The 26,205-nt window shown below is 50.6% G+C and overlaps 2 protein-coding genes and 1 long non-coding RNA gene across 5 annotated transcripts in view; 1 reads left to right on the top strand and 2 right to left on the bottom strand.

Annotated features, from left to right (window-relative positions):
- The window catches only part of RAI1 (retinoic acid induced 1), a 217,507-nt gene extending 207,007 nt beyond the window's left edge, over window positions 1-10,500 (top strand). For both annotated transcript variants that reach the window (XM_083711245.1, XM_083711246.1), the window contains 3 exons: window positions 682-775; window positions 2,894-2,943; window positions 9,391-10,500. In XM_083711245.1, the coding sequence (XP_083567371.1) occupies window positions 682-775; window positions 2,894-2,943; window positions 9,391-9,405 (159 nt within the window). In that variant the 3' untranslated portion in view covers window positions 9,406-10,500. The remainder of the gene's footprint in view (window positions 1-681; window positions 776-2,893; window positions 2,944-9,390) is intronic.
- A 3,705-nt stretch (window positions 10,501-14,205) lies between these two features.
- The window catches only part of SREBF1 (sterol regulatory element binding transcription factor 1), a 48,245-nt gene continuing 36,245 nt past the window's right edge, over window positions 14,206-26,205 (bottom strand). For both annotated transcript variants that reach the window (XM_083711338.1, XM_083711339.1), the window contains exons 16-19: window positions 25,986-26,136; window positions 20,276-20,464; window positions 18,428-18,539; window positions 14,206-16,350 (exon numbers count right to left, since the gene is read on the bottom strand). In XM_083711338.1, the coding sequence (XP_083567464.1) occupies window positions 16,127-16,350; window positions 18,428-18,539; window positions 20,276-20,464; window positions 25,986-26,136 (676 nt within the window). In that variant the 3' untranslated portion in view covers window positions 14,206-16,126. The remainder of the gene's footprint in view (window positions 16,351-18,427; window positions 18,540-20,275; window positions 20,465-25,985; window positions 26,137-26,205) is intronic.
- On the bottom strand, window positions 16,816-17,993 carry LOC310831396. Its single transcript, XR_014557849.1, has 2 exons — window positions 17,857-17,993; window positions 16,816-17,154 (listed from the first exon to the last, which is right to left on the bottom strand). It is a non-coding gene; the product is annotated as an uncharacterized lncRNA (long non-coding RNA).

Here is a 26,205-nt window from a genome sequence, read left to right as displayed (position 1 = left end):
CTAACCACCTATGACAGGCTAGTAAAGGACCCCTGACCATTAGGTCCAGTCGTGACCGACTCTGGGGTTGCAGCGCTCATCTCGCTTTACTGGCTGAGGGAGCCGGTGTACAGCTTCCGGGTCATGTTCCCAGCATGACTAAGCCACTTCTGGCAGACCAGAGCAGCACACGGAAACGCCGTTTACCTTCCCGCCGGAGCAGTACCTATTTATCTACTTGCACTTCGAGGTGCTTTCGAACTGCTAGGTTGGCAGGAGCAGGGACCGAGCAATGGGAGCTCACCCTGTCGTGGGGATTCGAACCGCCGACCTTCTGATCGGCAAGTCCTAGGCTCTGAGGTTTAACCCACAGCGCCACCCATGTCCCTCTTACGACAGGCTAGGGCTGCATAATAAAATGCACTTTCTGTGCCACAGGAGCAGGTAAGAAGCAGCACTCCCTCTTGAGAGAATATAGAAATGTGTGTGTGATTGAGGCGGGGAGAACTATCTGGGGGCACAACTAACAAGCTCCACCTTCCCGCAAGCAACAGGGAAGGATGTAGCCTAAGGATGACCTCCCTGCCGAAACGGAAGTTGCTAACTAAAGCTACCTTTGCGAAAACAAACAGTCATGACGCTAGATCTCATGGGGTCCTCTTTTTTCCCTTTCTCTTTCTTCCCCTCACCTGCTGAGCGCAGAGATGCTCCAGTTGTCAGCAAGTAGGAGCAACCATTGGCTGCTGCCATAAGGGGTGTGCCCAAACCTTTCACTACATATGTGCCATTGATACAGGTAAGATTCCCACTATGGGCAAAAGATTTTGCATCACGTGTCAGGTCCTGGGGCAGGGGAAGATGGAAGTACTTCACCTTTTGTCTACTATAGAACACTCGCAGCTAAGGAAACTTCTTCATTTAGGAAAAAATACAGACGTACCTTGGAAGTCTAACGGAATCCATTCTGGAAGTCTGTTCGACTTCCAAAATGGTCGACTTCCAAGGTGCAGCTTCTGATTGGCTGGAGCGTCCTGCAGCCAATCGGAAGCTGCGGAAGTCGCACCGGACGTTCAGCTTCTGAAAATCATTTGAATGCCGGAACAATCACTTCTGGTTTTCAATCGCTTGGGAGCCAAAACAGTTGAGTTTACAGGCATTCGGCTTCCGAGGTTCCATTGTACCTGACACACACACACCTTTTTTCAGTGCATACAGCAACTTGAACAGGAGGAAATTCAGGAAAATACAGTCAACCCCACCCCACAACTCCTATTCGTGTGTGTGTGTGTGTGTGTGTGTGTGTGTGTGTGTGTGATCTGGTTTGGTTGAGTCTATCTCAACTATAAATGAGCCTTGCAGGTGTGGCTGCAGCAAACAAACTTCTCAATTAACTACGGTTTCCCACTGCACCCAAATCAAGAAACTCCAGTTAATGGCTTTGGAACAAGTCCCAGGATATTACGGCATCTTCAAAGCACAGATTCACATCTTGGCTTGTTCCAAAGCCATTAACCATCATTTCCTATTTCAAACAAAATGGGGGGGAGGGGTCTGTAGTTCAGGTATAGCCAATGGGGAGCCCTCCAGATACTGCTGGACTACAACTCCCATCATCCCTGACCATTGGGCAGGCTGGCTGGGATTGATGGGAACTAGCCAGCCAGATGGGCGGAGTATAAATAATAATTTATTATTATAGCCACCACAACATCTTGAAGGCAGCATGTTAGTGACTCCTGCTATAGTTAATGGAAGAATACCCCGCGTGTTTCTTGACTTGCACAAACGGGTGGCAGGGATTGCATACACCCACAATGCTAATTCACACCTGGGCATACTATACCAAGATATGGTTATCTGAATTCTCTCTCTTTTCTTAAAAAAAGACAACAATTCCTTTAAAAAAAAAAAAGGACATTGAAAATTGGAGTGGTGCCCATGGTGCGACCTGTCGCAGGCCGGGCTGTGCCCCAGATGTTGCTCTGAAACCAGCTGTTGGTCACTGCTCTTCTGCATGATGCAGGGTGTCATCTATCCTTCCACGGAGGACCTTAAGGTCCACAAATAGCAACACCCTAGAGGTCCCAGGCCCTAAGGAAGTTAAATTAGCTTCAACCAGAGCCAGGGCTTTTTCAACACTGGCCCCGACTTGGTGGAACGCTCTGCCTCATGAGACCAGGGCCCTGCAGGATCTGATTTCTTTCTGCAGGGCCTGTAAGACAGAGTTGTTCCACCTGGCCTTTGGCTTGGAATTAATTTGATTCCTCCCCCTTTTTCTTTGTTCCTTTCTCCTTCCGTGATGGAAGTCCTATTTGGGGACTTCCCTGGCTTTTTTCTCGCCCATGTAGGACCAGTCTGGATAGTTAGCCTTGGCGAAGACTTGACATTTTCATCCCCCCAAAAGTTCTTGATTGAGTTTCCACTGAAATGAGGCTGCATTTTAATGTTTTAATGTTGTATTTTAATCTTATTTTTTAAGTTGTATTTCAATCAATTGTTTTATTTTGGGTGTTAGCTGCCCTGACCACGGTCTTGGCTGGGGAGGGCGGGGTATAAATAAAATTTATTATTATTATCTGCCCCTGGCCACCGCTCTTGGTTTGCCAAGGGAGAGAATGCAGCCATTGATCATCACAATAGAAAGATGGCTGAAACACACTCAGGGTTCGGTAACAAAACAGATTGGAGTGGGGAGAAATTGCAACCCCGGCCCCACCCTTTTTGCTTGAAGGGGCCTGGTTTTGAGGGTTGCAAAGCATGCTTTTAAGAGTTGTGCATGGGAGGCCACGTTAGCAGAGAGGGTTGGGAGGGAAGGTAAAACAGGGAAAGAAACACTGGCCCCTAAAGGATGTGATGAGTTTCGAGTGCAAGAAAGGGATCGCCATTCACTGCTGCTCTTCTGCTCTGTTTGTAGGTTGTTTGTTAAGTGAAGAGACCTTCTTGCTGAACTGCCCTAGACATAAGGTAGGTGAGCGGACCTTCAGGAACAAGGGGAAATCTCTGGGGGTTTGTTGCTCTCTGCACTCTCTCCTGACTGCGGCCATCAGGAGCTGCTTTGCACGAAACCAGACCAGTGTAAGTTGACAAAACTGTGGATGGTCAACTGGCTGGCAGAGGCACTCTGGCAACGATGCCTTCTAAATTCCAAGCTTTTTAGAAACAGATACACCCAGAATTTGAATCTGAATGTGCAAATCAGGTTCTCTGTCCCTGTTCTGTGGCCCAGGGGGTGAGTTTCTGCGCTTGAGATTCTGCACAAAGTTGTACTAGATGCAGAAATCAACAGCCTCTTAGGCGCTCAGATTGCTTACCTTTCTTCTCCCCTGCCCTTCCTTTAAAAAAGAAAAAAGCAAGTTTCTAGTCCTTAAATTTGCAAAGATTGCCTTGGGGAAACTCTGTAGGCATTGCCAGTTGAAATCCCAGAAGTCAGGGACAAGATTGAGCAGAATTTCCATGATGTAATTTCTCTGTTCAAATTCACAATCCTATACAAGTCTACACAGTAATAAGTTCCATTGAGTAGCGCATTGAATAACTCAGTGATAAAGCTGCTGTTTTATATGCAGAAGATCTCAGGTTCAGCATTTCCAGGTATGGCTGGGAGAGATCCCTGTCTGAAATCCTGGAGACCGGCTGCCAGTCAGAGTCTGCGTAGTTTAAGGATGGGGTAGAAAGAAAGATTCAGTTTACCTTTTAAAGGTGAAACTACCTTTTGCACTACCCAAACAATACACCAAGACAGAGCTGCCTTTGGAATTCACGCTTCTCCAAATTTTGTATTGCAGTTCTCCAGACAAGTAACATGTACAAAATTGAACACAGTAACATAGTAAGGAAAAGTGTGCGTAGAAATGATCACGAAAAATCTTACAAAAATACATTATAGCGGGAGAAATTGCCTACTAACATGTACACCAGGGGAAAACTGCCTACGAAAACATACGTTTTGTTTATGACATTGCCTTGCAAGACTGTGAGTTATTTCTCAGTTTTTATTATTATTCATTAAATTTGTATACTGCCCTCCATCTGTAGATCTCAGGGAGGTTCACAACACAGAAATAGAAGATTGAAAAACACACAAAATACTAAAAAAAAAAACCAATAACACACACACCCCATTTTTGTGTGTGTAAACTTGGGAAAATCTCAACTTTTTTTAAAAAAATGTGTTAGGAATAATTCACACTTAAACCCTGGTGACTTTTCATGAGGACTGGTTTTTTTAATTCAAAAAAAAAAAGGAAAACTGGTGTGGAAATGTGCAGAACTGAACATAAGAATGGGAAAATGAGAAACTGAAGTTTGCCCATCTCTAGTGTAGATGGTGCCTGTTCCAAATGCCCCTTCCTCCCAGGAACGCAGGGAACAAGTTTGCAGCGTTTTGCTTTCCTCTGCACAGAAAGGGTTACGTTGGCAGAGGATTCTGATGTGTCTCTCTCTGGGTGCTTTATATGCACGGACACACATGCTGGCAGCAGGGGCCATGCCGCTATCTTCCCTATCCAGGCAATTGGAGCTGCCACCTGGCCAGAGCTGGCAGCGGCACCTGGCATCTCCTGGCAGCAGCCAGGATCCCAGCACCCTGGCAGGTCCCATGGCTGATGCCTGCCCTGGGTTTCCCTTAATTTATTCTATTCCCCCCCCCCCCCGGCTAATCACTCCAAACAGCCCCAGGCAGCTGGTCCTGGCTACCCATTTAATTCCCTACAGTGCCTCCAACCTAAAACTGCTCTGGGGTATTGTGATAAATTAAACAGCTGGCGAACCACTAGGTTCAGCTTCCTGGAGCACAGCCACTGCCCCTAGGTGAGCCTTCCAGAGCCCCCAAAGGAAGGGGTGCACCATATGACACATCGCCCAGGGCCTTCTCAAACCCTCCGCGTGACCCGCGAAGATCAGGCTGGCCTGACCACAATTTCATCCTCCTGCCTGGCTGCCGGAACAGAAGGATGTAAAAATGTGTGTGTCCGGGCAGTGTGGGTTTGCATGTTAACATTTGCATTTGTTTTTCCACTCTCCCTAAGATTTTGGTGGGGTTTTTTAAAGTTGGAAGAGGAGAGCACTTTGCATGTGCTCAAAGCGCTTCTGCCCTTGAAACTGATGTGTTTTGGAAACTGCTTCCTCTCTGGAAGAAACTGTGCAGCGTCTCTGCCCCTAGACGCTTTAAAATAAACACAACACACTCAGCCTTGTTCTGCTCAGGACAAAGAAAATGTGAGCGGTTCTTCAGCATTAGGACAAAGATCCTTCTAACTGCAGTTTCCAGGAGTGGTGAACCAGAAGCCTCTGGGAAAACCTCGAGCAGAGAATGGAAGTAGTATCTTCCCACTGTCGCAGCCTAGAAACTGATTTTCGGGGATATGCTTCTGACTATGAGGGCTCTGTATTAGCAACATGACTAAGGCTGCATACGCACTCTATCTTTAAAGCACCCTCAAAGCACATTTTTGCACCTCTAAAGAATTCTGTAGTTTGAGGTTGATGGGAATTCTGTGTGAGGGGTAAACTACAGCACCCAGAATTCCTTGAGGGAAATAATGTGCTCTAAAGGTACACTGTATGCAGATTGATAAATCTGTCCCATTTTTTTTTTAATCTCCTCCTCCACAAATTGTCTAATCCCCTTTCTAAACCTGTCTAAGCCAGTCCACATCCTGTTATGGCAAACACCGTGACTTAATCATGCCTCACAGAAAGACCTCCTCCCTGAATCTACTTCCCATCAACTTCGCTCAGTGATTCAGGGCTCTAGTATTAGGGTTGCGGGGTGGAGGGAACTCTGCGCGTGTTCAAACCCTGCTCTCTCAGTCCGAGCAGCCAGAAACTACTTTGGGCAAAACAAGTAGCAGCAACCCTCTGGGCCAAGGGGAGCTCAGGCACCTCTCAGCTCCAAAGGCTGCCTTCCTCCTTGGCTTGAGGCTGCCTGCCTGCCTGCCTGCCAGCCATCAGGATTAGGCCTCCGTGGCGCTAAGGCCAGCACCCAGAAGTCTTTGGGTGGCTGTTACCCACATCACAGCCAGCTCCCCAAACACGCCTGGTTTGCATGCCCGACACCAGCGGCATTTGCAGTATTCCTCTCGGCAGCTTGTGTTTGCAAGCAACACCCTCTCTCGCCTCCCATCCCTGTCAGGACAGGGAGCAAGCTGGCCACGGCTGTGGGGAGGCGGACGCCATTCCTTCACACCGCCTGCTGCAGTTCCTGCCACGTCCTATTCCTCCTCCTCCTTCCCCACCGTCAAGGAAACAGGAGACAGCCTTTTGGAGCAAAGGCCTTTTGTCTTGCCTTAGTAACCGCTGACCAGGCCTCTGACATAATTTAATCACCATGGCGAGGGCTTCCTGCCTTCTCCCCCTTCCTCCTTCCCACCCTCCCAACACCACGCCAAGGGTTGCACCTGGTTATCTGCAATTTGAAGCAGACGGTGCTGTGGGAGAAGGAGGAGAGAGAGACCCAGATGGGGATCTGGGGAGGCAGGCTGGCAGGCATTCCTAAGAAAGAAAATCGAGAGGCTGAGGGGTGTCTCTCCCTTGCCAGCTCAGGCAGGAAAGAAGTCCAGCAGCCGACCAGCATGGGCCTCACCTTGACTCCCACCCCGCGGCAGCCATTAAGAGCCTGATCTGTTTGCAGGGGGCAGGGATCTCCCTACACACACACACACACACTCCCCTCTGCAAATCTGACAAAAGCTACAGTCCACCTGGAATTCTGCCGATTTCCACAAAGGCATGGGCCTCTAAGCTTTTTTCCCCCAAAAAAATACTTTTAAAACAAGGAGAATAAGAATGCCCTTCTTCCTTTGTTTTCCCTTCCCCATGAATGTGCGAACCCATTCATTTGGAGAAGGGGCTTAATGAAATCTGCAATCCCCTCTGCCAATTCCTTGCCCCGTTTTAACCAAGCCAACACACACACACACACACACACACCCCAAAAAACTTTTTTAAAAGTAGTTGAAAGTAAGGGCGGTGGCACCCACAGCACCCCTCTCCACATTGTTATTCAAGCATGGAGTCAGACTATTCTGTCTGTCATAAATTTCCCCTTCAGATTAATTTGCGTGTGCGTGCAGCTTCTGTGAAGACCTTTTTCCATATGTTCTGTTGAGAGCCAGTGTGGTGCAGTGGTTAAGAGCGGTAGTCTTGTAATCTGGGGAACCGGGTTCGAGTCTCCGCTCCTCCACCTGCAGCTCCTGGGTGACCTTGGGCCAGTCACACTTCTCCGAAGTCTCTCAGCCCCACTCACCTCACAGAGTGTTTGTTGTGGGGGAGGAAGGGAAAGGAGAATGTTAGCCGCTTTGAGACTCCTGAAGGGGAGTGAAAGGCGGGATATCAAATCCAAACTCTTCTTCTTCCTCTTCTTGCTTTGAAAAGTTAAACAAGTTGAACATAGAATAGCCAGCCCCACAAAGCCTCTGTGATGCTTAAATCTCTACGCCCTTTTATCTTTGCATTTCTCAACCTTGTGATGCCTACGCTATCATAATATTTTGAATTTGCACAGCACTTTTTCTAAGCGTTCAAAGCACTACATAAACCTTATCCCACATGCAACCCTTACAACCACCCTACAAGGTAAGATAGTAGTTTTTGTCAGCTGGGATAGCTCAAGTCAGTAGAGCATGAGGCTCTTGATCTCAGGGTCTTATGTTCAAGCCTCCTGTTGGGCAAAAGATTGCTGCCTTGCAGGGGGTTTGACTAGATGACCCTTGTGGTATCCTCCAACTCTACAATTCTGTGATTTTTTTCTCCCACACCGCCTCCTTGTATGCGAGCAGATGGTGGAGGGGGCAGGCTGGAGTTTAGAGATAAGGAGCCTCCCTAGTTTATCCGTAGCTGGGATGAATTTTCAGTCAAGGACACAGCAACTCACATGGGCCAATTCACATAGTGCGGTTTTTAAGAGTACAGTTAAGGTGTTTGCAGTATACGCTTGAAAAAGTAAATTGGAACAAACTTGTGCTGGCCCTCTAGCCTTTCCATGCGGCCCTCAGAACTCTCCCCAAGCCAACCCTTTACCAGCCCTGCTCCTTGGGTGGTTTTGCCTGGCCAAAATGTGTCCTTGGACACTGCCAATGCCTCTTACTTGCCTGGCCAGAGGTTGGCAAGGCAGGCATTGCTGGGTGTAAAACCCTCCGCCTTTTGCATGGCAGGAAACACAGCCAATTGCCCAAAGGTAAGAGCCACAGGCAGTGGCGTAGCGTGGGTTGTCAGCACCCGGGGCAAGGCAAGTAATTTGCACCCCCTAACCCGTGGATTTGCGCCCCTAACCCCCAGGTGTTGCGCCCGGTGCGGCCGCCCCCCCGCCCCCCCCCCACGCTACGCCACTGGCCACAGGCAGCGCCACCCCTTTCCCCTCTGGCCCTGCCCTCCACCAGCATGCAGCAGACGGAGGGATGCCTGCCTGCAAGGGGATGCAGGCCTTGGGCGCCCCTTCCGCACTTCTGAGGCATCCCCCAAGCGTGCCACTGCTGCAATGTGCAAAAATGCCCCTGATCTCCATTAGCGGCTACGCAACATTGGCTTCTTGGCTGCAACATCCATTCTATTTTTACTTTAAAAAGGGGGGAGGGGAGGAGGGAAAAACCCCAAACCCCTTTCCTTCTTCCTGCCTGTTTCCTATTTTTGCCGTGTGCATTTTTATGCCTGCGCACAAATAGCACACGGGCGCTTGCGGTGTCAAGAGTGGGGTGGGGTGCGAAGTCGTGGGCGTCTGGCAGGCCCGGGGGCCTCGCGGTACCAATTAATGCAGGCCAAGCGGATGGAGGAGAGGAGAGGGGGTTAGGAATAAGAAACCCGGGAACTCGCCCGGAGAGAAGCTGGCAACGCAAGTGCTATTGTGAGCTCGGCTCCACAGCAGCCAGCTTGCGCGAGAGATGGATGCGTTTTTTGCTGCCCCCTCGCGATGCGTAAAAAAGCACCAGACTGGATTCCTTAAAAAAAAAAAGGAAAGGAAAGAAAGGAGGGAGGGAGGGAGGGAAGTCAGGGGAGGGGGCCATAAACACATCTCTGCAGACTGTCAAGGGCTGTGCTTTTATTTATTTATTTTATCCGGGGCTGCGGGAGGCGCACGGCGAGCCTTGGCAACATGAATTATTCCCCATGAATGAACCAAGGGAGTCCTCTAGCTGTCAGCCACCAGCCCGGGCTGCGTCAAGACCACCGGGCTGCCCCCCCCCCCGCCAGCCAATCGGCGGCCACAAAAGCCCGGACCGGATTTATGGGGTGGGGGGAGACCTGGTGCGGGTGGGGGGGGGGTGCGTTAAGCGTTGCTTATATGAGCTTATTATATTCTATATATGCCTTTGGAGGTGCAGAAAGGGGCCAGCTGAGCAAAGGATAAACCCACCTTTCGTTCTCTTTTATTTTGCTTTATTTATTTATTTATTTATTTATTTATTTATTTTGCAGAAGCAGCCGTTGTAATGCGGAGCAGGGAAACCCGTCGCCCCCACCCAGTCGCCAGCCTCGGGCAGCGGCTGCAGCCAAGATGAACTCTGCAGGGGAGAGGCAAAGCGAATGTATTTCGGCCCGGTTGCCCGACCCTCCAGCCCATCCGCCCTCCTTTGCAATAGTACTCTAGGATGGGGACCCCCCGCCCCACCCCGGCCGCCGCGCGGAAGAGCCCCTCGCTCCAGCTCGCTTAGGTGCCTGCAGTTTCTCGCCGAGACGACACCCCACCCCCGAAAGGCACAGAACTCCAGCCCAACTCCTAAGCATCTCTTAGGAAGCCCCCTTCAGCCTGGGGGCGGGGAGCGGCGCAGGACCTCGGCTCCGGTTCCCGATCTCCTCCTCCTCTGGCATTTTCCAAGAGCCTCTCCAGGTTGGCACCGAAACCAAAACCCACTTGCAGGTTCCGATCCTGGCTCCACCTCCAGCCCTTCTCTTGAAAGCAGCCCAGAGCCGGTTCAGGAGAGAAGAGGAACTCCGGCTCCACGTTTTCATTCCTCCCTCCCCGCCTTCCCCTACTTAGGAGCTGTAACCAATACTGATAAGCTAACATCTTCCACCTGGGACACGGCTACTGACAAAACCTGGCCTGGAGTTTGTTAGGGGGTGGGTTTCTTTTTCTTTTTTCTCTCCCCCCCCTCCCCTTTTTGCGTTTCTCCTCCTCGCCGTGAATCTCGAGGCTCTCACCTGCGCACCACCCTTTGGAACTTGCAATCCTTCAGCCAGATTTCATCGGAAATCTGAAATCCCAACAGCACCGGTCCGAGTTCACCTTTCCAGACTTTCTCCGCCCGGGAAAGGTGCGGGCGAGGGGGGAGGCCCGCCGGGGAGAAAGGCTCCTGCGAAGCATCCCGACAGGTCGCCTTGCCTTTCTCCCCCAGATGCCGGACTCTCCGAGCCCGCCTCCTCGTCCTCCTCCTCCTCCGTCTCTTTTTTCTGATCTGATCTATTTTTGCCTTCAAACCTCATGGTGTGTGTGCGTGTGCGTGTGCGTGTTTGTATATATCTGTGATCAGCTTGTAAAAAGAAGCGCCCCGATGTTTTTTGAAACAATGCCGCGTTGCTTTGGTTCGTTTGCTCCTTCGTTTGGCTTTTGTCCCCCGTCCTCCCCTCGCCGCCCCTCCCTCCCTCCCTCCGACCCCATTTGCAGTCCCCATCTGGGTCCGACCCCCCCCCCATCTCGGCCCTCCTGCCCAGCGCGGAAAAAGGCGGTTCAGGCATCCAGGAAGGTCGTCTTGGTTGGCCCCCTGCAAGGAGAAAAGTAGCGCAGTTCGATTGGGATTCGCCCCCCGCCATTCACCAGCAGCGAAACTCGCGAGGCAGCTTGCAGGCTCTGCGGGATTTAAAGGAAAGGGGGGACGAGTTTCGCGGAACACTAGCGGAGTTCGATTGGGGCGGGAGGGAGAGTTTCACACGCCTCTGCCGGCGTGCGCAGGGGTTTCGCCACACTTTCCAAGCAGATTCCCCGCTTGGTTTCACCGACTCTCAAACGCACATTGGCGCTTCTTTGGGATGGGAATACTTCTCTGTTCCTCTGGGTGGTTTCCGGGAACAGGGCACATACAGAGACGGTTGGGCACACTCCTCCCTCCTGGTGCTTTTGCCATGCCAATGCAGATCACCTTCCATTGGAGTTTGTGGCAGGAGTGTCCAGAATTTGAGCAGATCCTGGCTCAGCTCAGGTCCAAGGCATTTCCCTTCAGCGCCTGAGCCGGATGGGGAGCTGCGCACTGCACCCTACTCAGAAGGGACCCTGTTGCTGCCTCCCCAAACCTGTTAAATGATTCCAACCCAGAGCTGCCTCGCCTCCTTTTTAGCAGCTGAAGCTTTTCCTGGTGAAGTGGGGAGGGGAGTGAAGCTTCCACCATACACCCCCATTTCACCCTAGCTCCTGCTAAAGGGCCTGTGGCAGTCAGCATGCCTAAAGGGGAAGCCGCTCTCTCTGGACCTCACCGTGTGCCACCAGAACCATGGTTTGAGCCACCGCCAAAGGACCAGTAAGCCACCCCTCCACACGCCTGAGGATAAGGGTTAGATCAGAGCCATGGTTTGGGGAGGGCTGTGAAAACTCATGTAGCATAAGTCTCTTGGGAAGCAAGGGTGTCGCTCAGCTGAGGTGGCACCATCTTCCTTGGAGATGGCCTCTTGCCTTGGTCCCACCCTGCCAGACGGGCTCAACCAAACGCCACAGTCTTCTTTGCAGCTGGGCCCCGTCCAACGCCTTCCGTCAATGGGCTTGCACACCAACACACATCACCCTTTTGTGCCATCCCATAAGCAGGTTCTCGCTGGACCATGTCCCATGTGTCCTTTGAACAGCACTTTCAACGTTGTCCACAGGGCAGCTTCTCACATCTTTGGTCCAGGACTTTGATGAGAGACCAAAAATGTGGACAGCAATGCCTAAAAAGGCAGTGGGGGAGAGAGGCTTCTAGTGTAAGTTTAAGCACTTATTTCCTTTGCACAGATTATGCCAATCCAACAATCTGGGGGAAAACCCACAGAAGCTGAGCTGTGGTTGCACCTGCCCGGTTTTCCCCCTGTGCATACATGCAAGCGTAGCCAATAGGGCACCTTCCAAATGATGCTAACTGCAACTTCCATCATCCCTGACTGGGGTTGGTGGGAACTGAAAGTCCAGCAACTTATGGAGAGTGCCCACATTAGTTACTCCTGCTCTTGGGGGTGTTCCCTAAACAGAAGGGATCTTGAAGGACTCTTTCTGCTTAGCTATGAAATCAGGACACCCGACTACACAGCTCCAGGGGGGAAAGTCAGCCTGGAGGGGAGCATTGGTTCAGTAGTCTGGTTGCAGTTGCCCATGGAACAGCTGTGTCATCTCCCCGCTTATTAACAGGACCAAGAAATTAACAGGTACAGAATATGTGCAAGGACCATGAATGTGTTGCTATGTTTCGAAATTCCATATTGGTGTTGCCCAGTCCAGAAAGAGGAGCACATCTGGGCCCCCTCTGCTCCCATGAAGCTCTCATGTCTACCCATCTAGTGGAATCAACAGCATCCTGTTGGGTTCCTTTGCCCTGTTAAGAGAAACCACGCAGATTCACCCTTGTAACCTGTCTGTTTCATGGTACCCTGCGCTCTGCCGTCGCCATTGCTACGCTCACAGCTTGCCCCACAAGGTTTGGCTGGCCTGTTTCAGAAGCACACCTTATGAGGGCAGGCTGGGAGAATCCCTGTCCACCCCACCCCACGCCCCGCCACCCCCCACCACACGGCATCGTGACCCCGACGATCTTGGCTGTCTTTGAATAGCATCCTGTACATAATGACTGTAAAATGGCGAATCGTGTGTATTATATATTGCCTCATTCTATAGTGTATATATATGTATACATATACATATATATAATATATATGAAAGACTGTAAATGTTAAAACTAGTGTTCTTATTTAGTATATTGCTTCACACTGAAGACTGTGTGTAACAAGCTGTTTCTAAAAGAAGTTTATTTTCCTTAAGAGTTAAAAAAAAGAGAGAGAAAAAAATCAGGTCATTGCATTCAAAAACATCAATAAAGATTCAATAATTGTTTTGGATGTTTGCAGAGTCCCCTAGTAAACTATTTTTCTGCCACCCCCCATCCATTGAGGGAGTAAGGATAGATTAACCTGTTGCTCTAATCACCCAATTCAGTAGGTGCCCAATAAGCTTGAGCCAATCGCCTGCCAATCCAATCAATTCAGGCATCCCTCAGTCCGAGGTAGCATACTAGGCTCCCCTAGAAAATCCCCACACCTGAGACCCCCGATGGGAAGCCATCGATCGGAGGAAAGTGTCTCTTTCCAGGCAGAGGAAGATTTGAAACAGCAGCAGTGCAGATTTCAAGGTCAGGATGGGAACGAGAGGCAGCCTGTGCGCGGACATGTGAGGGTGTGCATGAACATATACAGAAACCCGCCAGAGGAAGAACGATGCTATATGCATGGTTCCCGCTGGCACCCAAATAACTGACCGCCAAGGGACCTCACCAGCATCTCTGCTTGGAGGAAGGAGAAGACGCCCATGCAACAGCAATCACATCCACTGTTTTAACTAAGGGATGTAGAACCTGTTGACTCCTAGTTGTTGGACTACAACCCCCAGCGCCCCTGACCTTGGGTTCATGCTGTCTGGGGCTGATGGGAGTCACAGTCCACAGGAACTGGAAGACCAGAAGCTCCACACGCTTGGTTTAAACATGGAAGGTGCATTCACACAGCTTTGCTACTCAACAACTATACTACCAAGGGAATGTTTGCACAGACTATTTGGTCATTACAGATGATGTATCAAAGTTCCAACCCTTTTATGGGAGTCAATTTGCACAATAGTGCGAAGTGGGTGCAAATAGGGGTCTTTATAAGAAAAGAGGTTTTGCCTGTTTGGACAGCACAAAGTTGGTTCGGCCACGCATAGCCTTGCTGGATCAAACAGAAGCTGCATCCAGTCTCGCATCCTCCTTTCAGTCTTGCATTCAGTGGCCAAGCCAGATGCTTTCAGGTAAGGCGTCAAAGCAAGACCACTGGTGCTCCTGGGGACCTGTGTCTTCACTGGAGCACTGCCTCTCTGAACCTGGAGACTTCATACAAACCACCATAGCGAACCACCATTGGCAAACTTGTCTTTGGTCCGCCCATGGATTTGAATGGAGGCACGTGGGTCTCAAATGGCAGGTGGTCTCTGTCCCACTCCTCCTCTCTGTGACCTGCTGAGCCTCACTCAAGCATACTCCATTCCTTTCCCACTCAATCAAGTGTCACAGACAAAAGAGGTATAAATAAGTAGGTCTTTTATTTTATCATCTGTACAAAAAAACCTCACGCTATGAAAATAACTTTTAAATGGAAGAGGCGTGGCTGAGCAATGCAGATTGAGGAGGGGTGGGGTGTGCTAATATCTCTCTCACACACAGAAACACCCCCAAAATGCTCCTGCAACAGAAGCCCTGAAGAGGGCACAGTTCCTATTCCCACCATGATTAGGCCAGACCTTCCTGCCTCTCCCATTACACCTGCGCGCCGCAAGAGGAAATTTCTCCATAGCAACAACATCCTTAACCCAGACAGCGTGATGGAACCAACACTGGGGGTGCTTGCTGTTAGGACCAAAAATCTATTTGGAGGGATAGAAAATGAAGCAGCCTGCCCCTCTGACCTTTCATCGTTTCCTTTCCCGTAGACTCGTAAAGCAAAATAAAAACCCCCAGAGAGAATCATCTGTTTTTTCTTAAATGGGCTGGCCTCCATTCTAGCAGGACTCCAGTGCCTTTTAACAGCTGATCAGCAGGCAGAAATTCAACCGGTGAAGTGCCCACAGCCAGCAGCTCCAAGAATTAGGGCAGTGGCGCGTGTTTGCGTGTGAATTCTACTTTGGGGGAAGCCTGCCAGAAAAGGAGTGGGTGGGATATACATGTGGCAAAACTTTCTTAGAAATCCATGCACACACCCTGCGTTGTGGTAACAAGACAGTGACCGCATGCTAGCATGGGGGTCCAGAACACCCAAGCCAGAAATCCACAATTCCCAGCCCACCAAAATATTGCCAAATCATTCACAGGGAGCCACTACAAAGGGTGGAGAGGAGAACTTTCTTCTGTAACCGAAGCACAAAGTTTCTCCTGGAGACAATTCCACCACGTGAATATCCAAGGGGAGGGTTGCCTCGGGGAAACCCATGGCCCACCTCCAGAAAAACCCAGAACTGCAGCACTCTGCCCCTTGACAGGAGTCCCCATCTGCCCTCAGAGGAGCGAAGCGGGAGGTGTCTGACAGCAGAGACGGCCCTGGAGAAATGGAGCTCAGGTCTAAGCTGTTCACATCTGGCCAGAGAGACTGAGGGGCATCCTGCAGTGCTTGTGGTTTGCCACCAGGGGTCCCCTTTGCCTTGTCATGGGCTGCTGGCAGGAAGTAGGGGAGACTATCTGGGGAGGTGGGGACAAGAGAGAGAAGAACAGAGGCCAGCCAATGGGCAATTGCAAAGCCGCCAGCCCCCCCCCCATAGGGCTGCTACAATGGAAGTGCAATGAACCACCACAAGCCATGTGTGCATTTGCAAGGGTGTGTGGGTGTGTCTCAAAATGCAGAATCCGCTTGCAGGAAACGGAACAAAATGCACTTGCACCCCACCCAGAATGGCTCTAAAAAGCAACCTTTTCAGACCCAGGACATGCTTCTGACCCAAGCATGCATTAGGGGACCCAATTCCTAACGTTTCCTCATTTATTTGCATGGTGGCGCTGCTCCTTGCTAGCAGCTCCCTGCCTGCCAGTCAAAAAACCAGTGCTGTCAAGGACCTCCGTTTTTTCCAACGCAGCCAGCGATCCATCTCCCTTCTCCCCCATTTCGACAGCAGGATAAGCACACAGCCCGGAGGTGCATCATTCTCGGAAAACACCACTTGCTTGCTTGCGCTCCCCACCCCCCAGGTCACATAGGTCTGCTCAGCACACACAGCCACAAGGAGAGGGGCTCCCCCCACAGAACGTAGGGGGAGATGAGAGAGTAGCCCTGCAGAGTAATGATTACCTAGAGAGAGAGAAAGAGGGGGGAGAGTCGGGCTTCTGCAGGCCACGCCAGATCCTTTGTCTCGCCTGTCAGAGTCCAGGATAATACACTCGCCATGTGCTTAGAGGGGTCGCCTTCCCTCTCTGCCCTCTTCCTCCTCCCCACAAGTCCTCCTCGGTGCCCCCTCCCTCTAGCTGGAGGTGACAGTGGACCCGCTTCCCAGACGGATGATCATCTGCTGGCACTCGTGGAGCGTCCTTTTGTCCCCCAGCTTCTCCAGGGATCTGGCCGCCTCCGCCAACATACCCATCCTCTGACCGGGACCCAGAAGGAAGGCGGGGGGCAGGTAAGAGCAAGCGAGGAGGAGGGCCTCGGCCTGCTCTCGCGCCGTCGGCTGGCTCTCATGGTTGCTGGCTGGAAAGGAAAACAATGTCGGAAGCTCAGCGGGAGGGGGCACAGAAGGAAGGGGTAGCCCTGCACAAAAGGACAGGTCACCCCCAGGGCCAGATTGAGGTTTGATGAGGCCCTAAGCTACTGAAGATAATGGGGCCCTTTCTATGTCCAGCTGTCCTTTGTCAACAACCAACTGTTGCTGTTTCTTGTGTTGAATATATGCTATAAGGTCATTTATGAACCTAATAGGCATCTAAAGCCATTTGCACATAACAAAATATGTATTTTATCAAAGTAATTGTTGAACTGAAATACAATTAAGAAGTATATTAACATTGAAATACAATTAAGAAGTAGTATATTAATAGTGAAATCATTATTAAGCTCTAACTGTATGTAGGTTTTATTTTATTTGTTTTTCATCTTATATTTTGGAAATGTACATCCATTTTTTTCTTTAATTTTTTCTTTAATTTAAAAGCTAAATTGTTCAGCTTATATGTAAATCCGGCACTGGCCATTCCCCCCCGATGGCAGCATGGTGCAATGGTTAGCGTGCTGGAGAGAGACAAGGGTTCGAATCCCCCACACGGCCATGAAGCTCACCAGGGGACCTTGGGAGCCAGTCACCGCCTCTCTCAACCTAACCTGCCTCACAGGGTGGTTTGGGGGATTAAATAGGAGGGGAAGAACCATGTACGTCACTTGGGGGGCAGGAATGGGGTGGGGATGTAAATGAAATGAATGGATTAATAAGGCCGCATCGCTGGCTAGCATCAGGGCCAATTCAGAGACCGATAGCTTATTTTCACTCCTAATGCTGGGCTCTACCCTTTCAACTAGGGATGCGGGTGGCGCTGTGGGTTAAACTACAGAGCCTAGGACTTGCCGATCAGAAGGTCGGCGGTTTGAATCCCCGCGACAGGGTGAGCTCCCGTTGCTGGGTCCCTGCTCCTGCCAACCTAGCAGTTCGAAAGCACGTCAAAGTGCAAGTAGATAAATAGGTACCGCTCTGGCGGGAAGGTAAATGGCGTTTCCGTGTGCTGCTCTGGTTCGCCAGAAGCGGCTTAGTCATACTGACCACATGACCTGGAATCTGTACCCCAGCTCCCTCGGCGAGGGATGAGTGCCGCAACCCCAGAGTCAGCCACGACTGGACTTAATGGTCAGGGTTCCCTTTACCTTTACTGATCTTGAATGTGGAGTAGTTGGTGATGTGACCAAAGGTTGGCAGAATTGTGCTGCGGCTGCATGCTGGAGGTTGGCACAGGTGGTCGTTGGCCACAGGAGGTCTTAACTCCATAGCTGTGCTGGTCAAGTAGATAAATAGGTACCGCTCTGGCGGGAAGGGAAACAGCGTTTCCGTGCGCTGCTCTGGTTCGCCAGAAGCGGCTTAGTCATGCTGGCCACATGACCCAGAAAAACTGTCTGTGGACAAACGCCAGCTCCCTCGGCCAGTAAAGCGAGATGAGCACCGCAACCCCAGAGTCGGCCACGACTGGACCTAATGGTCAGGGGACCCTTTACCTTTACCCTTTCAACTACCCCTCCCTACAGACCCTCTCAGGTGTTATGATTGGGGTGGGGTGCTGCGGTGGAGACTGGCCGCTTGGGGCAAATGGAGCATGTACTCAGCTAGCCCCCACCTCTCTGCCTTCTTACAGATGGTCCAGAGAGGAGGCAAGAGGGGCCCCAAGGCAAGAGAGGCATTCAGGTGTGAGGAGCAAGAAATAGCTCACTTGGCAGAGCATGAGACTCTTCATTGGAGGGTCGTGGGTTTGAGCCCCACATTGGGTGAAAGATTCCTGCATGGCAGGGGGTTGGACTAGATGGCCCTCGGGGTCCCTTCTAACTCTATGATTCTATGAAATCACCCGCATTCAGAGGGAAGGGCTGTAGCTCAGTTGCAGAGCACCTGCCTTGAATGCAGAAGGTTCAATCCCCAAAGCTATCTGCAGGTGGGGCTGGGAATCTCCCCAAAGAGTCACTGCCGATCAGTGGAGGCAGTACTGAGCTGGATGGACGAGTGGGTCTGATTCGGAGTAAGGCAGCGTACGGTGGTTCATGCATGGACCAAGCCCACACCCCTGTCACTCACCTCCTTTGATGCTCGAGGCAACTCTCCTGCGCAGGCTGCGGTCCAGCAGCTGGTGGGTCCGGGTGGGGCTGGCTCGAGCCATCAGCCGGGCCGTCGCCTCATGGAGGAACACCTGTGGGGGGCAGGCCAGAGAGTCAGGAACCACCACACTCCCCCCAGCACCACCCACCGCTGCCTCCCACCAGAACCACCATGAAAACCAGCGGTGTCGAGATCTCTCTCCCAGTGTCTCTCCTCTGCAAAAGAGGCTTCAGGTTCCCTGCCTCGTTCTCAGAGCACTTGGGAATTTATTTAGAAATCTGTCAGACTTCTGGTGGCCAAAGGCTTTCGAGCTGACTTCCCCGTGGCAAAGCAGCCAACTCTCACACGGATGTGTGCTTTTCTTTACGGAAAGATTTCTCCGGTGCTTTGCAGCCTTCCCAGCTGTCTGCACTTCCTGATCTGGTTTAATTGATGGCTGGGCACCCAGGGAGGCTGCAGAGCACAGACCACCAGCCAGATGAGTTGCAGAATGAAAGAAGGGATGCTCACAACAAACACCCCTTGGCCATCAAAAGGAAGGCAAGGATGACACAGACCCTGCACCTGTGAGGATTTCAGCAAAAATTTGAAACTTAGCACCCTTAACAAACTACAGCCCTCAGGATTCGGGGGGGGGGGGGAACCTCGACTTTTAACATGCTATATGATGCAGATGTGACCTCAGAGCCTCACAACACGCAGAGGGCTGCAGATTCCACACGTCAAGCCCTTAACAGCTTGGGACTAGTTTGATTACAAGATCTGCCCACTCGACCAACTGTTCAGTGGAAATGGCACTTTAAAGGTACCACATAATACCCACTCCACATTTGTAAGAACTCGATATTTTAGTGTGGCAGCACCTCCACTCTGGAACTCCCTGCCTATTGATAGCAAGCAGGTGTCTTCAAATGTAATCTCCAATTCTTGCACAGACAAGTCTATTCGGATGCTTAGAAAGCAGATGGGAGTTCTGACCACTTTCTAGTCCGTTGCTACGTTAACTTTTCGAAAGCTTTAAATTATTGTTGATCTCCAGCTGCCAGGATGCTTACAGCCAAAAATTGGAAAGGGAGAAAAATTCCATCAGTGAAAGAAATGGCAAATTAAATTTTGTGAATATATACATCTGGCAAGACTCACAGCATTCATAAGGGGACAGTCGGACCAAAAATTATTAAAAGAATGGGGATGTGCTAAAGAGTAGATGAAAAAAACATTGTTCTGGAGTAAACATATCGGTATGTAACGAATGAAGCTTTGCAGGGTTAAAGAAAGAGAAAAATGGTGCAAAAAGTATAAAGAGAGAGGTAATCTGCATTAGACACAACAATTTAAAAACAGTAAAAATGTCGAGGTCTTGGAACAAAGGAAGTCAATATGTGTATATGTACATAATGATTAGAATGATGATATGGTTTTATTTGTAGATGTGTGTTTTTGTTTTTTGTTTGTTTGTTCATGGTTTTTTTTCTCTCTTGTGTTTTGCTTTTTTCCGTTTGTACTGTTTTATTTTGGATTCAATGTTTGTAATTTTTGTTGTAATTTTGCATTGAAAATAAAAAATGTAAAAAAAAAATATTATTGTTGATTTCATGGTATTATCTTTCTGGTAAACCCCTTTGAAGGTTATATATATAAACAACAACAACCAAGCCGTATATAAATTTTATGAAACGTATAAAATAAACAGACTGGAGAAGTCTCTGAGTCGGCAGTGAGACAGCTTCACAGCGTGACTAAAAACCAGCGCTCTCGACAGTGACGGCCGCATTGCGGAGCCAATGAGGAGCTTACAGGAGCAGAGAAGCCCAGCGTGGCACTCACCCTGTGCATGGCAGCCTTGTCCGCTTGCGCCAGGCGCCGGAGACTGCTGAGATCCTGCTGGAAGCCACGGAGCTCAAGGGTGGAGGCCTGGTAGGGAGCGCCATGCGGCTGCTGACCTGCTTGCATCTGCTGCTGCCAGAGTCTGGTGCGAGTGATGAGAAGGAGGTCACACAAGAGGAACTGCACAGCCTGAGAAAGAGAGAGAACGCAAGAAAGTAAGAAGAGCGCTCCTGGATCAGGCCAATGGCCCACCTAGTCCAGCATCCTGGAAGAGCAGATTGAAGAGCTTTCCATCTGTTCGATGGAAGCAGAGGTTATATTTTCTCAGAATCCTGCAGAAAAACAATCTCTCAAAGGACCTGCTGATGGCATTTTACCATTGTACTGTGGAGAGTGTATTAACTTATGGTCTGTGTGTGTGGTTTGGGAGCTGCACGGTCAGGGGAAAACCAATGCTATCCAGGGTTGTAAAGACTGCAGAGAGAATAATTGGGTGCGCTCTTCCCACCTAGGATCAAATCTATGCTTCCAGGTGCCATAAGAAAGCTGCAGAGATAGTGCAGGATAGTGCACACCCCGGAAATGATCTCTTTCAGCTTCTGCCTTCTGGAAGAAGGTACAGGGTCATAAAGACTAGGACTAGCTGCCTGAGAAACAGTTTCTATCCAAATGCGATTTTGGTTTTAAATGCAGTGTAAGGAATCTCTATGGGAGTATATTGTATTTAAAAATGGGGTATCAGAGTTTTTAGGGGGCTAACCAGGTTGGGATAATGGGGATAGCAGGCTTGTTGGTTTTTGAATGTCTGATGTAGATTTTTCAATTTTGTTGTTCTCTATGGGACAATGACAATAAAGATTATCATATCGTATATGATTTCTACTCCGGTGGAAGTTTCCCTTCAACAAAGTGCAGGATCACGGCAATGAAAATAATAAATAGAGTTGGGGCAATAACACAACCCTGTTTAACACCTGATCCCACTGTGAATGGTTCACTTTGAGAGCCGTTGTTATCTGCGATTGCTGCTGTCGTATTATCATGGAGGAGCCGAATGATATTCACAAATTTATCTGGGCAGCCAATTTTCAGAAGGACAGTCCACAGGGCGTTGCGATTTACAGTGTCAAAAGCCTTAGTCAAATCAATAAATGCCATATACAGGGGTTGGATTTGCTCTCTGCATTTTTCTGAAAGCTGTTGAGATGTGAAAATCATGTCCACTGTCCCCCTAGAAAGCCGAAAACCATCTTGGTATTCAGGAAGGGTCACCTCGAATATTGATAAGAGACGGTTTGCTAAGATCCCTGCAAGAATTTTGCCGGCCACAGCTAATACGAGCTTTGAAGACACTCGAACTCAGGACACAAAGGAGAAACGTGCTAAGAGGAAGGCACGCTTGGCAAATCCACACCACTATCAACTCCCACCTGGAAACCTATGTCCCCACTGCGGAAGGACGTGTGGATCCAGAATTGGCCTCCAGTCACTTACGGACTCATTGTTAAAACCGTGTTTATGGAAGACAATCTGACTCGGCTACGAGGGATCGCCAAAGAAAAAGAGTCACCGAGAGACAGGAAGGGCTGACAGTTGGTGGGTGGAGGGTGCTGGGCTGACAACAGGAGCGAGCCAGCAGTAAATCACACTGTGCAAGTTGGAGCTGATTCTTTATTAGCAAAAACACGACTTGCACAGGAGGGTCAGGCCTCACAAACAGAGCAACTCATCTCTGGCAGGTCTTGCCCCCATGAAGCAGTTGCTGAGACTAAAGATCTCTGCCTAAGCCCCTCCTCTCCAGGGTTTTCTCCAAGCAATTTGAGACTGTGCCTGCATGACCCTAATTTCTCCTCTGCCCTTTTCATGCCCCTTCTGGTTCTGGGAGACAAGTGGGGAGGGGAGCTTGTCGCATGAAAGGGAGGCACCCAGGACTCTTCAGCAGCCTGACTCATCTTTGCTTTTTGGTCTCCCTCCTCTCCTCCTTCAGCTTCTGCCTCTGAGTCTGGACTGCTCTCTGCCACAGACTCCTCCCGCTCACTTAGCCCTGTTGCCTCTTCAGCTTCTGACACCTCCTCTTCCCAGTCTTTTCCCTCTGACCACTCACTGAAGTCCACCACCCCTCCCCGGGCTCTGAGCCTTCTTTCCCTTGGGGGTTCCCCAGCTGGTTCCTCCACTCTGTGATAGCCCAAGGTCTTCCCCGATCAACCTCCCGCTCCTGCCTCTTCTCGCAAGCCCTGGGCTGCTGCCACGACCCTCCGCCGGGAGAAGCGGCCTCAGGGCTGCACTGGAGGGGCATTGCACACTTTGGCTGCACATGCAATGCAACTACAATGCACCCCCGACACCACCACAACACACACACCCCGCCTCTGCACAGCCTCCCGGTTTCCGCAGCCGCCGGAGGTGGAGAAAGATTGTCCTCAGAAACAACGAGACCAGGATGTTTGGAGAGAGAGAGAGACAGGCAGGTGGGGAACTTCAGGACCAGGGGCCAAATGTGGCCCTTTGAACCTTGCTCTCCAGCCTTTGGCCCCTCCACAGACCACATGCCCCTGTCGAGACCCACAGAAACCCTGCTCTGAGCCCTCCCTGAGGACTTCTGCCTGGGCTGTACTGACGGCTCCTTGACTGCTGGGATGGAGAGAGATGAGCAAGTAGGATTTTGTGTGTGGCTGGAAGGCAGTCTATGGGTACAAAGGTACCGTATTTTCCCGTGTATAACATGCCCCCTTGTATAAGACAGCCTCTATTTTTTGGGACTCCAAATTGAGAAAATGGAGGGAGATTGCCCACAGTTGTTCAGCTTTTTTTTGGGGGGGGTTGAGCTTTTTCGAGGGGAGATTGCCAATAGTTTTTGAGTTTCTTTAAAGGAGGATTGCCCACAGTTGCTGAGTTTATTTTCAGAGGGGAGTGCCCAGACGCGTTGAGCTTTTTCGGGGGGTTGCCGAAAATCGCTCACCCACAGCATCACCACAGCCAACCGCACAATCGCAAACACATCAACGAACCCCCAATCGCCTGCACGCTCGCCAGAGGACATCACCAATCGCACGCCAATAGCCAGCAGACCTTGCCACACCAACCATCCACAAAAACAGCACTGACAATCTCCAGCTTGTGGCAGCCGCCAATCGCCTGTCCCACCTCTCCACTATCCTAGTATAAGACGCCCCTGATTTTTTTGCAAGATTTCTTAATAAAATAAGCTCTTCTTATACACAGAAAAATACGGTATGCTGCATCTGCTGCTCTGCCCCCTTTTGGCTCTGGCCCCCGACTGCCTCAGCATACGGCCCCTGGAAGGTTCATCACAAGGGAATGGGCCCTTGAGCTGAGAAAGTCCCTTTACCCCACAGATGCAAAAAACCCAAGACAGACAACTGCTCATGGAATAGACCACCCACACCGTCCCCCTTAAGACTCATTTGTCTTCCATGCAAAACCCATTCCCCACTTAGCACCTCTCCTGATTCTAAACTCCACACAGAGGGCAGGAGCTAAAGGGTTGTTGGGCACCTCCATCGCCCAGGTACCTCACCCACTGTCTTCTCTTTTTTTGCAAAAGTGTTCATTTGTTCAAAATGTACCAATCCTGCTCTTCAGACACACAAAGGCTCCCAGGGCAGCTTGCAAACGTCAGTGACCAGAAGAGAGTCCCTGCCCTCCAGGCTTACACTCAAAAAGACACAGCACTAAAGGAAAGGGAACTGCGAAGGAGGAGGAAAAGAAAACTCAAGTACTCTTTCTTAGTTACAGAATTTTTGGAATTGAAGGGCAGGGAGGAAGGGTGCCCAAGAAGTGGACTGAGCCTGAAGAAACGAAGGTGTCCAGATAATTGGGGGAGGGGAAGACATTGTTCCTTTTCAGCTACAAGATGTCAGGGGCTGAGCAGAGGAGGAGGAGGAATGGTGGAGACCACCTGCCCATCCTGACTCTTCCAGGGTGGAGGAAAAGAAAGACAGCCCAGTGGTACCTCGGGTTAAGTACTTAATTCGTTCCGGAGGTCCATTCATAACCTGAAACTGTTCTTAACCTGAAGCACCACTTTGGCTAATGGGGCCTCCTGCTGCCGCTGCGCCATTTCCGTTCTCATCCTGAAGCAAAGTTCTTAACCTGAAGCACTATTTCTGGGTTAGCGGAGTCTGTAACCTGAAGCATATGTAACCTGAAGCGTATGTAACCTGAGGTACCACTGTATAGTTTTACAACAGGGGCTTGAGGAAGGTTTCAGCTCAGAGGCAGATGAGGGAGAACGTTGGGAAATCACGGGAGAGTCAGAGCAACACCGGCCTGACGCGTTGTCATTAGAAAGCATCTCAGAGCCTCCGTCTCCCAGAACCCGGCGAGCCTTGAAAGTAGCAGAGCAAAGAGCTCAAAGACAGAGGGCGCATAGCAGCACCCATGGAGGAGGTGGTGATGAGAATGAGGAATGAGGAAGTGGGAGAGACAGGGATGGAGATTCACTCGGGACAACGCCATTATCCAAGAGGCTGGGTTCTACAGCCTCTCTCTGTAAAGACTGAAATAAAAAAGGACAGTAAGAAACTTTTCCTTGTCTTTACACTTTCCTGGGCGACCAGCCGGGAGCCGCTGACACAACTTAGAATCATAGAATTGGAAGAGACCACAAGGGCCATCGAGTCCAACCCCCTGCCAAGCAGGAAACACCATCAGAGCACTCCTGACCTATGCTTGTCAAGCCTCTGCTTAAAGACCTCCAAAGAAGGAGACTCCACCACGCTCCTTGGCAGCAAATTCCACTGTTGAACAACAACTTGAAGCTCCATTTGGAGCACTTTAAGCTCCAGGACGAATCGGAAGCTCCAGACCAGGCATCCCCAAACTCAACCCTCCAGATGTTTTGGACTACAACTCCCATCATCCCTAGCTAACAGGACCAGTGGTCAGGGATGATGGGAATTGTAGTCCCAAAAGAGCTGGAGGGCTGAGTTTGGGGGTGCCTGCTCCAGGCAAACTAAACACCACCCTCTAGCCTTGCGCCAAAGCCACATTAGCCTCTGGATCTGGGCCGTTACCTCCCCCCCCGTACAGCTACAGGCTCCACCTCCAGGGGCAAGTAGGTACAGTGGTGCCTCGCAAGACGAAAAGAATCCGTTCTGTGAGTCTCTTCATCTTGCAGTTTTTTCGTCTTGCGAAGCAAGCCCATTAGCAGCTTAGCGGATTAGCGCTATTAGCGGCTTAGCGGATCAGCTGATAAGCGGCTTAGCGGATCAGCTGATAAGCGGCTTAGCGGATCAGCTGTTAAGCGGCTTAGCGGATCAGCTGTTAAGCGGCTTAGCGGATCAGCTGTTAAGCGGCTTAGCGGATCAGCTGTTAAGCGGCTTAGCGGATCAGCTGTTAAGCGGCTTAGCGGATCAGCTGTTAAGCGGCTTAGCGGATCAGCTGTTAAGCGGCTTAGCGGATCAGCTGATAAGCGGCTTAGCGGCTTGGGAAAAAGGGGGGAAAGGAAAAAAAACCCGCAGGAACTCGCAAGACATTTTCGTCTTGCGAAGCAAGCCCATAGGAAATTTGTTTTGCGAAGCAACTCCAAAACGGAAAACCCTTTCGTCTAGCGGGTTTTCCGTCTTGCGAGGCGTTCGTCTTGCGGGGCACCACTGTACACATTAGCTCTGCCCACCGCTTTAAGCACCACCCCGGCCTCCCGCTTGGCTCCGCCCAGGCTCCAGGCTCCGCCCCCACCGCAACTCACTCTGTCGATGGCACTGGGGGGCATGTTCCCCGCCAAGCTGTCTCGCAAGTAGTCTCCGGCTCTGTCGCACTGGCCTAGGCTGCAGTCGAGCTTGCCCATCAGCACCCGCGCAGCCTTGAAGGTATGCAGCGCTGCGCGAGGAAGAGGATTCCTGCAGCGAAGGAGAAGCTGGATGAATCGCCAACCCATCATTTCTGGGGAGGGAGGAAACCACCCGCCC

The sequence above is a fragment of the Podarcis gaigeae genome, assembly GCF_964106915.1.
Source record: "Podarcis gaigeae genome assembly, chromosome: 14".
Classification (NCBI taxonomy): Eukaryota; Metazoa; Chordata; class Lepidosauria; order Squamata; family Lacertidae; genus Podarcis; species Podarcis gaigeae.
This window is presented reverse-complemented; position numbering and strand designations above follow the sequence as displayed.